Source organism: Neophocaena asiaeorientalis, unplaced genomic scaffold, assembly GCF_003031525.2.
Source record: "Neophocaena asiaeorientalis asiaeorientalis breed wild unplaced genomic scaffold, Neophocaena_asiaeorientalis_V1.1 scaffold345, whole genome shotgun sequence".
Lineage (NCBI taxonomy): Eukaryota > Metazoa > Chordata > Mammalia > Artiodactyla > Phocoenidae > Neophocaena > Neophocaena asiaeorientalis.
Window position 1 is genome coordinate 2,656,755 of NW_020175181.1, and position 12,516 is coordinate 2,669,270.

Below are 12,516 nucleotides of genomic sequence, written 5' to 3' on the forward strand. Positions count from 1 at the left end.
AGAAGCTCTATACCTATTATCTAAGCCACCCTATTACTGGATATTTTCCCAAACTTATCCTGCTCCACCTAAAAAAAGTAAATTAAAATCCATCTTTATAATGATCAGAGTATTCAAATGAACAGCTACAATTTAAATGATGGCACTCAAATATTTTCAAACTTGACATCTCACCTGGGTTCCATTCTCTTATTTCCAACTACTTGGAAGCAGGTAAGATATCATTTACCTGTGCTTACGAATGCCACTTCAGATTCAGTGACTTCACAACTGAAATCACTTCACCCTTACCTTCCTACTCATTCTCTCTACTCCCACCAGTCCAACACCAAATCCTGTTTCCTACTCTTGTGTTCCCTACTTTGGATATGTTATCACTATCTACCCAGTAGTCGAGGTAAAAATCTCAGTTACTCTTTATTCACTAACCGTGTGTACTTAATCTGTCACTACATCTTATCCATATTACCTGCACAGTGTTTTCCCTTTTGTCTGTTCCCTATCTTAACTACCACTGTCCACCCTCATAATCACTGATATGGACAATTGCCATAACCTCTTCATTGAAGTCCCAGCTTCCATTCCCTCCTCCTTCCAAACCTTTCCACATAAATGATTTTTAAATGGGGATGTACATTAAAAAGAATCCTCTTGCCCCTAGAGATTCAGATTCACTAAATTGAGGGTAGAGCTTGGATATCTCATTATATAAAAAACTTCCCGGATGATTCCAATGCACACCTGGATTAAAACCAATATTTTACAAGCTTCTGGAGTTATCATTTCAAAAGCCTGCTATAGTCACATCATCCTTTGGCTTAAAAAGTTCTAATGCTTCCCTCACTGCCTACAGTATAAAGTCCAAACTTCGCTTGTGATAGAACAGGTGTCATTCACATCCGGGCCCTCATCTCCCTTTCCGGATGCATTTTCAACTACTCCCCTCCCAAGGCCTTTGAGTCTAGCCAAATAAGTTACACCCAAATATGCCATGTACTTTTGGATTTTTGTGCCTTTTTCCATACCATTTCTTCTAAGTTGCCCTTAACTTTTTTCTATATCTGGAAAACTCTCTCCTCAATGTCACTTACACCTGACTATACCCCTTTTTCTTCCAGGCAGGAGTAACAACTCTGCATCTGTGACTCCACAGCACTTTGTGAATACTTGTGTTGCTACTCTCATTACTTTGGATTGTGATGATTTGTTTACATACATATAGTTACATACATACTAGTTATAGAGATAGTCCTACTTATCTTGTATGAGTAGGCACCCAGGAGGCATGCCTCTTTCCTTCTGATTAAGAATTAACAAATTCTCTTGGGAATTCCCTGGCGGTCCAGTGGTTAGGAATTCTCTTGGGAATTCCCTGGCGGTCCAGCGCTTTTCACTGTCAATGGCTCAGGTTCAGTCCCTGGTCAGGGAGCTAAGATCCCACAAGCCTCACGGCACCGCCAAAAATACGAAAGAAAAAAAAAATTAGCAAATTCTAAAAAAAATATTAAAAAAAAAGAACAAATTCTAAGTCTTCTTTTTATACCCACCTTTTCTAACTAGCAAATTACCTTCTATCTAGATCATTCATCTGTTTCTATCTCCTCATCCAAAAAATGGGCCTGTCTTATTAACAAAAGGAACCTCTCAAATCTCTGTACCAAGTGATGGTTGGTGGTCACTTGGGTATCATGGGACTCATTAGTGTCTAAAAATACCTTGCTGAGATCTTCACCATTGGAAGATATAGAACATCTGGTAACATGTTCAAGGTATTCAGCAAGTTTTGAATGTTAAAGATCAACAAAACTGATGTGATGAGTTGTGTCAATTCTACTGCTTTGTAAGTTTCTGTAACTGGTACCATTAATGTCTGCTTCACACCTAGAAGCATTCCTTTTTTTTCCTTAAGCCAGAAGTCAGTTTTGGTGTATTACATCTCCTAAGACCACATCTAAGCTATTGGCTTTCACAGTGAATTGTGGGCCTAGTGGTAGATTCTGCAGGAAAGACCCGCTTTAAGTTTTCAGATGCCTCTTTCATCTTGGACTATAAACACATACCTATTTCCCTAACAAAACATTAGGAGTTCAGAAATGGTATGAAATTTGGGTGCAGTTATGATTAGTTTACAACTTACAATGTAATCATTACTGTCTGGTTTTGAGTATTAGAGAAGAGGCCTTGATATGTGTGCTGTAAGATAATAATTGATCATGATGTCTACCAAGAGATAGAGATAATTATTAAAGACTTCTGTGGCATCAGACCAAACAAAATGCTACAAATCATGGGATTTTATCACATGGATCCACGCTTAGGGAATTAAAAAACTTTTTTTTCCGATTGTCATTTTTTCTCGGAGAAAGTCAGAAAGGAAATTGAATGCAGTAGTATCTTCAATATTGAAATATACTGGGTAACTACATAAGTTCTGAAATCAACATGAATATGTCCTTATCTTGTTTTGGAAATGGGTTGCTAATAATAGTATATTAAAGAAGCAAAGGCCATTGTGTTTGCAGGACCAGAATGTTTCTGGTGCCTTCTGTATGAAAAGTTATGATGCTGCATTTGTTTCTTTCATAGGCATTGTCTCCTTGTTCCCTTTGGACAATGGATTTAAAAGAATCAGAGGCAAAAATATAAATTTAGGGCTAAAATGAAGCTAGTTTCTGTGTTCACTTCTGTTATTAATCAGCCTAAAATAGTTGATTAATTGATTATATCTCAGCACAGCACTACCTTTAGGCTTGAAAGTTTGGAGGCAAAATTGGATAGCTGCCTGGAAAGCAGGTAATGAGATAAATAACACGGAATTTAATTCTAGCCTAGAAAGGCATATTTCAATTCTGAAAGTCTTCCTTTGTCACACAAAGGGAGGAATGTGTGACAATAAGCATACTGCTGTGGCTTAAAAATCAAGAGACCTAAATCGATTCCCTGCAAATTACTTCCCATCTTTGATCCTCTCCATTAAATGAGAAATCATTAAAAATATTTCCCTACCCAGAAGTGAAGTTGGTTTTTTTAAAAAGGAGGGTAGAGATAGATGTAGAGGTCGATCCATCCATCCATCCCTCTTAAACTTTTCTCTAAGTACATTGGATCTACCTGAAAATTTTCCCTTGAGCCTGTGTTTGAATGGACTATGAAACCTGCAAAAACAATAAAGGTTCTGGCCCCTTAATGTTCACCAGAACTTGCTGAGTATAACCTCTAAAAGACAATTTCATAGTTAACTCAGCTCTTAGAGATAAGGAGGAACCAGGAGGTAGTTCCCAAACACTTAAATATGAGAGAAGGACTTTTCTGTTTCACTTTTCTGCTCTTGATGGACAGATTTCTCTGAAAAGTACTTCTTTCAGTTTAGGAGAGGAAGTGAGAGATTTCCCAGGAGGAATATTTAGCAATAGTCCTGTGGTTCCAAGTGCAAGACAGAAGCCCTTTGTAACTGAACCTGGTGGGGAAGGAGAGGGGCTGAAGAATGGCTGAAAGGCAGAATCACAGTTTCTTTTTGATAATTTTGGAGTTGTTCATTCAAGACTCTCACAAGAGGATGAAAGAGACCTTGAGTCCAGAAAACCAGCCGCTAAAGACAAGTTATCAAAAATGCTTACTTCAAATTTAAATTTGGATTAGTTTATGAAAGAAAACCTTCTAATCAGAGTACAGGTATGAGCTCATTGTTAAGATTCTAGTAAAGGATTAATAAAAGAACTTAGTATTTAACAATTTAATTGTTTCGGTAAAAAGTATACAAACTAACTCTGAGGGAAGACAGTGAGCTCTAAGCAAATCTCAGGAAAAACATGCACGTTGCTGTTGTGATCTTTGTGACACACCACAGATGCCACACACCTAGCGATCCTGTAAACAACTGAAATGCAGAATGCAGGTTCTGGTGTGCTAAAGCTGTAAAACAAGAGCCACTGGAGTTATATCCCTGTAGCCGTGTGGGTACAGTTCGTTGCTCCTGTCCGGGTAGCACGTGGCTCTGGGGTCCTTTGGCTTTGTGCGAGAGGACCTTCTTTTTTTTTTTTTTTAAATTAGCAGGCAGATTCTCAACCACTGCGCCACCAGGGAAGCCCGAGAGGGCCTTCTTGTTGAGTTTACTTAGGCTGAAAGTATCAATTTCTACCCCCACTCCCTATGGGTCCCACTGTGCTTATCAGGAATGATAGTTGGTCCTTTGCCCTCATCACTTTTTCATTCGTTTCCCCTAGTCTCACTGGTAAGTATTAATATAATGTCAATGTCTTTTCTTTTCAGTCCTCCTCGCCCTCTGACGAATGTGAATGACACCATGGTGAGCCACATGTCCTCTGGGGCGCCCACTCCCACCAAGAGGTACGGGATGCTTGTGCGGCAGTTAACCACTCACCGTTGGGTACTGGCCTCTGGCCTGGGAAGCAGAGCATTCCACAGGGCAGAAAGGACTGGCTTTCCTCCCCTCCTTGGACTGTCTTTTTATATTATTTTCGACTTTTTTTCTTCCTTTTTTTCCCTACTAACTTATAAATATAGCAACTGAAGGAGGCTGCTTTGGAGTGGTGCCTGAGGTGGAAGCTCTCCATTTGTGACAAGCAGTGAACATAGTGTCAAAGCAGATTAGGCATGTTTGAGCTCTTTTTTTTTAACATCAAACAATATTTTGATGAGCACGAATTTCAACAGTTTTGCATTAGAGTTCTTGAAGCATCAAAGATCATTTCTGCTTCCTGATTTGACTCTGTAAATTGAGCTAATTCCTTATATTCTAAATCATTCTACATAGAATTCAAAAACATTTAAGCTGAAAAGCCTGAGTCCCTCTCTTAGTTATACAGGGAGTTTCCTTAGGGTCCTTCAAGGAACTAGAGCAAGTCTCCTCCTTTCTCCTCTTTATTTAGTTTACTCTTCTCCAAAATTCTCTTAGGCAGGACTTAAAAGATCTGTATGAAATGGTTTACTTTCTGTCTGATTTAAGCTGTTCCGTCACGAGAGCAATGCAGAAAGTCCCTCGAGGCACAACCAGTAAAGAATCCTTTCTAACAGTCATCACTCAAAAAAAACAAAACAAAAAAGAATGAAGACATTCCGACCCACTCCCCAAGTCCTTCCTGAAGAAAAGCACTTTGTACTGCAAACCTGAAGAAAACCATACGTACCGATTGCTTTGGATCAAGTTAGCTATAGAAATGTTATTTACTTAATAATACTTTGACTTAATATATATAATATATAATACTTAAGATCAACTATGTTTGTTCCATTGGGTAAAACTCCTAGGGCAATATTTCCCGAACTTGAGTGATGAGAAGAATCACCCGGGTCACTTGCTAAACATACACATTTCTGAGATCACATCAGACCCAGTGGATCCTGAGATCCTGGGAAGCTACACGTTTAACAAGTATTCCAGGTGATTCTTATCATCAAGCAGATTTGGGAAATAGCCTTAGAAGCGAAGGAGTAAACTACAAGAATCCTCCATCCTGGAATAGAGGATTTAGGGACTTAACAAATGAGAGTGACTTGATAATACAGTGTTATCCACGTGGAGACTCAAGACCCTGACCAGGTGAGAGTACTTGTCTGCAGCCTTGGTGGGACACTACTAGCAGGACAGTAGCCGAGCCGCTTCTTTTGGGCAGAATTGACTGGTGTGAGCACCGTCTGTACTGAGCACAGACTTCTGAGCCAGACTGCATTTGAATCCTGGCTATCACCTGACCTTGAACAAGATTCTTATCTTTGTTGATTTATCTGTAGAATGAGGAGAATAATAGTATCTATGTTGTGGGGTTTATGTGAGAATGTAACATACTGTTGTCATTATTTAGGAAGTAAACTGTAATGAGAGAACAGGTGGGGAAGAGAGAATAATTTATGGCTAATGCCCTCTCAAGGAAGAACAGAGGCTTATGAAAGAGTACAAAGCAATTAAACCTCTCCCACCTGCCTAGATTTTACAACCACCCTTGCTGGCCTTAACTTTTTATGTTAAACACCCATAGCATTCAGACCCAGACCTAGAATCTAAATATCAACTCAGGAATGTTTCTGTTTCAAAACTAGGAAGACAAGGTAGATTATTGAAAGAAGTCAGCTTGTAGGTTTTATGTTAGTTTTAGCAATGCCATGTATTAGGGTTTCACTTCACCTGAGTTCTCTTCATTTACTACTTTTGTCACTTTGAGTCACCTGAGTCACCTGAGGGCCCTAAGTGCATGGTGATCAAGGGCAGCATGCATTCAGTGACCACAGCTGAATGTAGCTCCTAGAGGCTGTTGGAGGGAGTGCATATTTCTGGGTGATGTTTTACTGCTTCAGAAGACTGAAAGAAGGGACTTGGGAGCCGTAGTCATCACAGCTCCTCTCTAGAAGGACTACTAACGTTTAGGCTTGATGTTGCTGTATGAAGCCCCAGCTCAGTAGTCAGTGGCCAGCTGTAATTGTCAGTCACAAAATATCTACCATTTCTGAAAGTTGTTTCAGATAATGTCGTATAGCCTGGGTTAAGATTTTATTTTAAAGTCGGCATTTCAGCTAGCATCTCTTTCTAGGTAGGCTCAGTCAATGCTAGAGGTGGTTGTCACAGACTCTCCACGGGCTGACCAGCGAACCAAGCGTAGCCAAAGCCCTTAGGAGACCGAAACAAAGGCGGAGCTCTGTAACTTACCAAGAAGAGAAGTTGCTGGAGGAGAGGCTACATGGGAACGTGATGCCCCTGTCCTAACAATATTGTCCTTAGAATTTTTGGAGATTTCATTTACTTTCAGGATGAGATTATGATAGAACATATGGACATGAATTGCATAATTCATAGACTTGGCTCTTCATGGCCCCAGTTTCTAAATGGTATAAATTTCAGGTAGTATCCTATTTACTTCCTCAAGGACTCATCAACTTTTATTTTCTCCTCTGAATGTCGTCAGACCTTTGTCTCCAGAGTCTGGTGAAAGCCAGGAACCCAGCACGTCATCCCAGTCATAGATCCTTCCTCTGCTGAGGCAGAGAATTCTCAAGGGGCACAGAGCTACTCTCCAGAAATAAGAGGTTTTCTTTAGAACTCAGCATAAGACATAAATCACTGAATCAGACAAGAACATGCACAGTAATAAAAATGCAGGAAAAAGTTAAGAGCTCCAGGTTCTAACTTTTCGATAAGCTGTGCATTTAAAACTAGTGGTAACCCGGGACTTCCCTGGTGGCACAGTGGATAAGACTCCACGCTCCCAATGCAGGGGGCCCAGGTTCAATCCCTGGTCAGGGAACTAGATCCCACATGCATGCCACAACTAAGAGTTCACATGCTATAACTAAGGAGCCCGTGTGTCACAACTAACGAACCAGTGAGCTGCAACAAAGGAGCCCACCTGCCACAACTAAGAGCTGGCAAGCCGCAGCTAAGGAGCCCTGGAGCCGCAACTAAGGGAGCCCACCTGCCGCAACTAAGGAGCGCATGTGCTGCAGCTAAGGAGCCGGCAAGCTGCAACTAAGGACCCCTGGAGCCGCAACTAAGGGAGCCCACCTGCCGCAACTAAGGAGCGCATGTGCTGCAGCTAAGGAGCCGGCAAGCTGCAACTAAGGACCCCTGGAGCCGCAACTAAGGGAGCCCACCTGCCGCAACTAAGGAGCGCATGTGCTGCAGCTAAGGAGCCGGCAAGCTGCAACTAAGGACCCCTGGAGCCGCAACTAAGGGAGCCCACCTGCCGCAACTAAGGAGCGCATGTGCTGCAGCTAAGGAGCCGGCAAGCTGCAACTAAGGAACCCTGGAGCCGCAACTAAGGAAGCCCACCTGCTGCCACTAAGGAGCCCACGTGCCGCAGCTAAGGAGCCAGCAAGCTGCAACTAAGGAGCCCACCTGCTGCAACGTGCAACGAAGACCTGGTGCAATCAAATAAATAAATAAATAAATATATTTTAAAAAAATAGTGATAACCCCATTGGTGAAAAACAATACTTGATTAGTCCAAATAAAAGATGATCTCAAATGTAATGGTTACTTTGTGCAGAAGAAAACCTTAAAAATGACAAAGATGCTGGCAATCATGTGAGAAACTGTAAATTATGTTCCTGAAAGGTTCCACTCTAGGGATTTGCCCCCTGTAATATTTTTATTGACATTTCTACAGTAGAAAAGAAATTTCATCTTTGTCTTAGACTGAGTAGTTTCTGGAAATTTGCTTTCTGTTAAAGAATCAGAACAGTACACATAAAAACAAACAAACTTTCAACGCTTTAAAACAGAGACTTAAAATGCCCCTCCACTATCCGACTTCCTCCAAGGCTTGCTTCTGTCCCTCTTCTTCCCCAGGGTTCAGAGTGTGATTATGTTATTATTCTCTGTACTACTGTACTGTTTAAGTCGTACCTTATATTCAGACCAGTATGAAAAATGATGCTTATGTTTTTAATGTCTTCTAAAGCCTTGGCTTTAATTATTTATACAGATATAAATGTTTACAGTTCTGTGGGCATTTCATATAAGGTTGGCAGCAACAAAAACCTCCAGTATGAAACTTGTGGCTTGGTGCATTTGATTGGTATAGTAGTTTTAACTCTTAACTTCAGTTATTAAAATCTAACTGTCAGAAGTACAAACCCAGTTAAGCACAATGAAAAAGTTCCAAAGATCTGGTGTACAACCTTGTGCTTATACTTAAAAATACTCTAACATACACTTAAAAATTTGTTAAGAGAGTAGATTGTGTGTGTTCTTACCACAATAAAAAAAAAGAAGAAGAAAATAAAAAGCACAAACCCACAGGACAAAGGCAAAAGCAGAAGGGAAGGGCAGAAGTGTCCATAGATCACAAAGCAACTGAACTGCCACCAGGATGTCCACCTGTGGCTTCTCCATCTCTCGGCTTCTCTCAGTGTGCTGTCTTCATTCACTTCTCCTACAGAACAGCCACCTCTCAAGATGCCAATGGCTTCACTCACATCTACAGCCTTGTCACTCAAGAGGTTGTGCTTTTCCTCCCTAGGATTAGAAAACTCCAAGAAAGGATTCTTGTTGTCCTGGATGGCATTACTGCGCATCCTTGTGTATGTGTGATAAGCCACACTCATTAGACCTGTATCATCAGAATAGAGGGAGGAGCATCTCCCCAAAAGAAGGTTCTACCGTCAAGAACAGGAGAGATCCTGGGAAAGAAAAATAACAGAATTTGTTGGCAGAGCACTGCTTTGCTACCAGGCACACAGATGTGTGCACAAGCGTGTACATGCACACACACATACCCCTTCCCATGCACGTTTCCACTTCCAGAGCTTTCCTCCTCAGACAGTGCAGCAATACGACTGCAAATGTATACTTGCCTTTCTCAGGAGTCTTGTCCACCTCCTGCAGACAGCACTGGGTCCCCGATATCTAGGTCATGTCCATTTGTCAGGATCAGGTCTAGGTACATCTTTTGTGATTCATTAACCCGTTCTACCATGGACCAAATTATAAGTTTTAAGAACTGAGACATCTCTACAACTCACAGCTCTACAAAAGTAGAAATCTGAAAATAGGATAATTGCATTTTAGAGAAGGGAGGAAAAGGAAGTAACAGAAAACACGGCATATTAAGCCACATTTGCCTGTTTCCTCCTAAAACACCATGAAAATGACAGTCGAGACATTTTCTTTAGTAGAAACCAACAACAGAGAAAAATGGACAAGGAGACAATAGCAACATTTTGGAAGCAGCAAAGCAGATGGATGAGTGGTAACTGATTTTCCAGACTGGAGAGAATTAAAACCTAAGCCAACAGAGAAACCCAGAGGAAAGCCCACCCGGGAATTAGAAGGCTCTGAGGGAGGGATACAGAACAACAGCTGATAGTCTGTTTAAGAAGCACTTACAGTCTCAGTCTCAGATTGCATACATAACTGGGCCTCTACCCCTACCCAACCCTGCCAGAGTTGAGATTTATGTTTGTGGTTTCTGGAATAATACAACCCCCATAAAAACCCTAGTTGTCTTAATTATCTCACCTTGGTGGGCTGAGGCAACTGGCTTCCAGACAACGCATCTCTTTTCCTTGCAATATCATATTAAAGACTTCAAGAAATCACTACTGCATCCTGTTATTCCTCTCAGAGTGCCTGGGACTCCAGCCAGAAGGGGCACAAGGTCTAAGTCCCAGGATCCCAGAGATTACAATTTAACCAGTGGCTTTGCTCTGTAGCCGTATAGCAAAGATTGATGGATTCCCTCCCTGGGATGGAGAGTTTTGCTACCATCGACACCTCAACTTGACTTAGCTAGTTCCAATCAGTGTTATAGCCCACTCCTAGTATTAGTTTCTATTTTGGTCAGAACTCTTGGCTGTTAAGTAACAGAAGCTCAGTGTGAATTGGCTTAGGGAAAACGAGAAGATTTTTTGTTTTTGTAACCAGACTGTGGGCAAAGCAGGGGATATGCGGCTGGGCCTCCTGGATGACAGAGCAAGGGGAACTCTAACTCATGTAGGTGTTTCCCCCCAACCCACCCCCTGCCCATTCTCCTTGCTCCTCTCTACTACACATCTGCTCCTTCTTCCCTAAGGTAACTACCTTTTCACGCAGCAGGGAACAAAGCCAAGAGACCCATGTGTTCACATTTTGTAACTTCATTACCCTATGTGGATCCAATTTGAAAACTTTCAGTGAAAGTTCCTTTTGATCCATCTTGGATCATGTTACCCACCCTGGGGTTTTCTGTTTAGTGGTCCTGCTTAGAATAACATGGTTGAATGGGTGGGGGTCAGTTCACAAAATAGCGGGGGGGTCTGCTGCCCCCGGAGAAGGTAGAGTTGCTGAGGAGACATGTAGGTATAAGCTGCTTTTTCAGGTGGTTTCTGACAAAAAATTGCATGTGTAAGTATATTACATCACACTGCCATTTGCATAGATTTGTTTCAGGAGACCTTTTTTTCCTCTACCACCTCATTTTTATTTTTCTCAAGGGTTAAATAATTCTTTCTATTCTGTTCAGTTTATGAAGGTGATTGTGTTGGGACATAACACCATCTTTGGGTGGTAACAGGTGAATATGAGAGCCACAGACCCTGAGTAAGCCACCAATTGTGAGGAATCTTAAGTAAAGGCAAGATTTTTTTAGAACTTTTTTACTTTAATACATACTTCACAAGAAGGAAAAGCAGTTTTTCAAGACCAGAAGATGCTACAATATAAGTACTATTTCTGAGCTGTAGAAACATGACCAAGTTAAGAGGTGGGTTGTTAAAATGGCTTTTTGCCTGGGTGCCAAGGTAAAAAGTTTATCTTGTTATCTACAGAAAACAGTGGAGTGACAAAAGCCACAGCACGCTGCTTTTTCAGACAAAACAACAGAGGTGTGGGGAAACTGAGAAAAGAGGCAAAATGAAATTGGTCAAGGCAGAAACTATTCATATGTGGACTCGGGCCACTGATTGTCTTTCTTTCTGTGAAATGAGAAGAATAGAGTTTGGTTGAAAAGCAAGAACTAATGAGGTTTTCAGTGTGGCCATGAAACAACTACCTTGTGTGAATTCTTCGTGAGAACCTCTCCAAGGCAACTCAGGAATTATTTTTTTCCTCCAATCTTTTTTTTTTTTTTGGAAAGACAGAAAAGCAGAGTAATTGAAAATTAACACATAATCTTATGGAACTGCAGGGTCTCAGTGTTGGCAGATTTCCAAAGTTTGTCTGATGGCCTGGGCAGCCTGCCAATTTTCAACTGCTTCTGGGTTGGGATTAAATTCCATTTCCATTCAAGCATTTAAGGTAAACCCTTCAGCAGTTCTAACTCAGGTCAGTATGGACTAAAAGCTTATTTCCAATTCCATACTTCAAAACCTTAATTTGAATAGTTTCCTCCTCTCTTTGGACTGAGGCTTGAGGTCCTAAATGTGAGCAAGAATCACGTCTATTATGGACTGTCAGCAAAGCAGAGGGGAAGAAAGGACAGGCTTGCAGAGAAAGATGGTGAGTTGAGTGTTGTCATGCTTGGATTGAGATGCCTGAGGGATCCTGGGAGTGAAGACAGGCTCTATAGATTTTGGATGCTGGGGTGCTCCTTCTGGCTTGAGTTAGGTACCTTTGGTTAAAACACAGGAGGAAGATTTTGGGAGGAAGATAGCAGAGTTATGTTGAGTTAGAGGTGCCTGTGGGACACCAGGGAACCAGACCACAGCATGAGTTCTTGTCATCCAGATACTTCCTTCCAGCTACCTTGGTTTCATGCTAGCAAAGGGCAGACCAGTCCTGAGATCCAACAAATGACCAGTAGAACTTACACACACAAACACAGCCCCTCTCTCTCTCTCACTCTCTCTCTCTCTCTCTCTCTCTCCCTCAGCTGACTTGGTGCAGTGCACTGCTTTCTAATGATGGGATGCTCCATGAACTTGCGCACATGATGGAAATTCCTATAGCAATGCTCAGGTTCCTGTGCTGATCTGGCTTAGACGTACATGTTTTTTTATTCCTTTTAACATCAAACTATTAAAATGTTTCAACTTCTTTTAATAAGCAGACATTTAAAACAATCAGTGCTGTAGTAAAAGGTCTTACCT

The 12,516-nt window shown here is 41.4% G+C and overlaps 1 protein-coding gene across 1 annotated transcript in view; it reads left to right on the top strand.

Annotated features, from left to right (window-relative positions):
• Positions 1–12,516, top strand: part of DTNB (dystrobrevin beta) — a 235,471-nt gene that overhangs the window by 164,270 nt on the left and 58,685 nt on the right. The window contains exon 10 of the mRNA XM_024764484.1: positions 4,270–4,347. Within this exon, the coding sequence (XP_024620252.1) occupies positions 4,270–4,347 (78 nt within the window). The remainder of the gene's footprint in view (positions 1–4,269; positions 4,348–12,516) is intronic.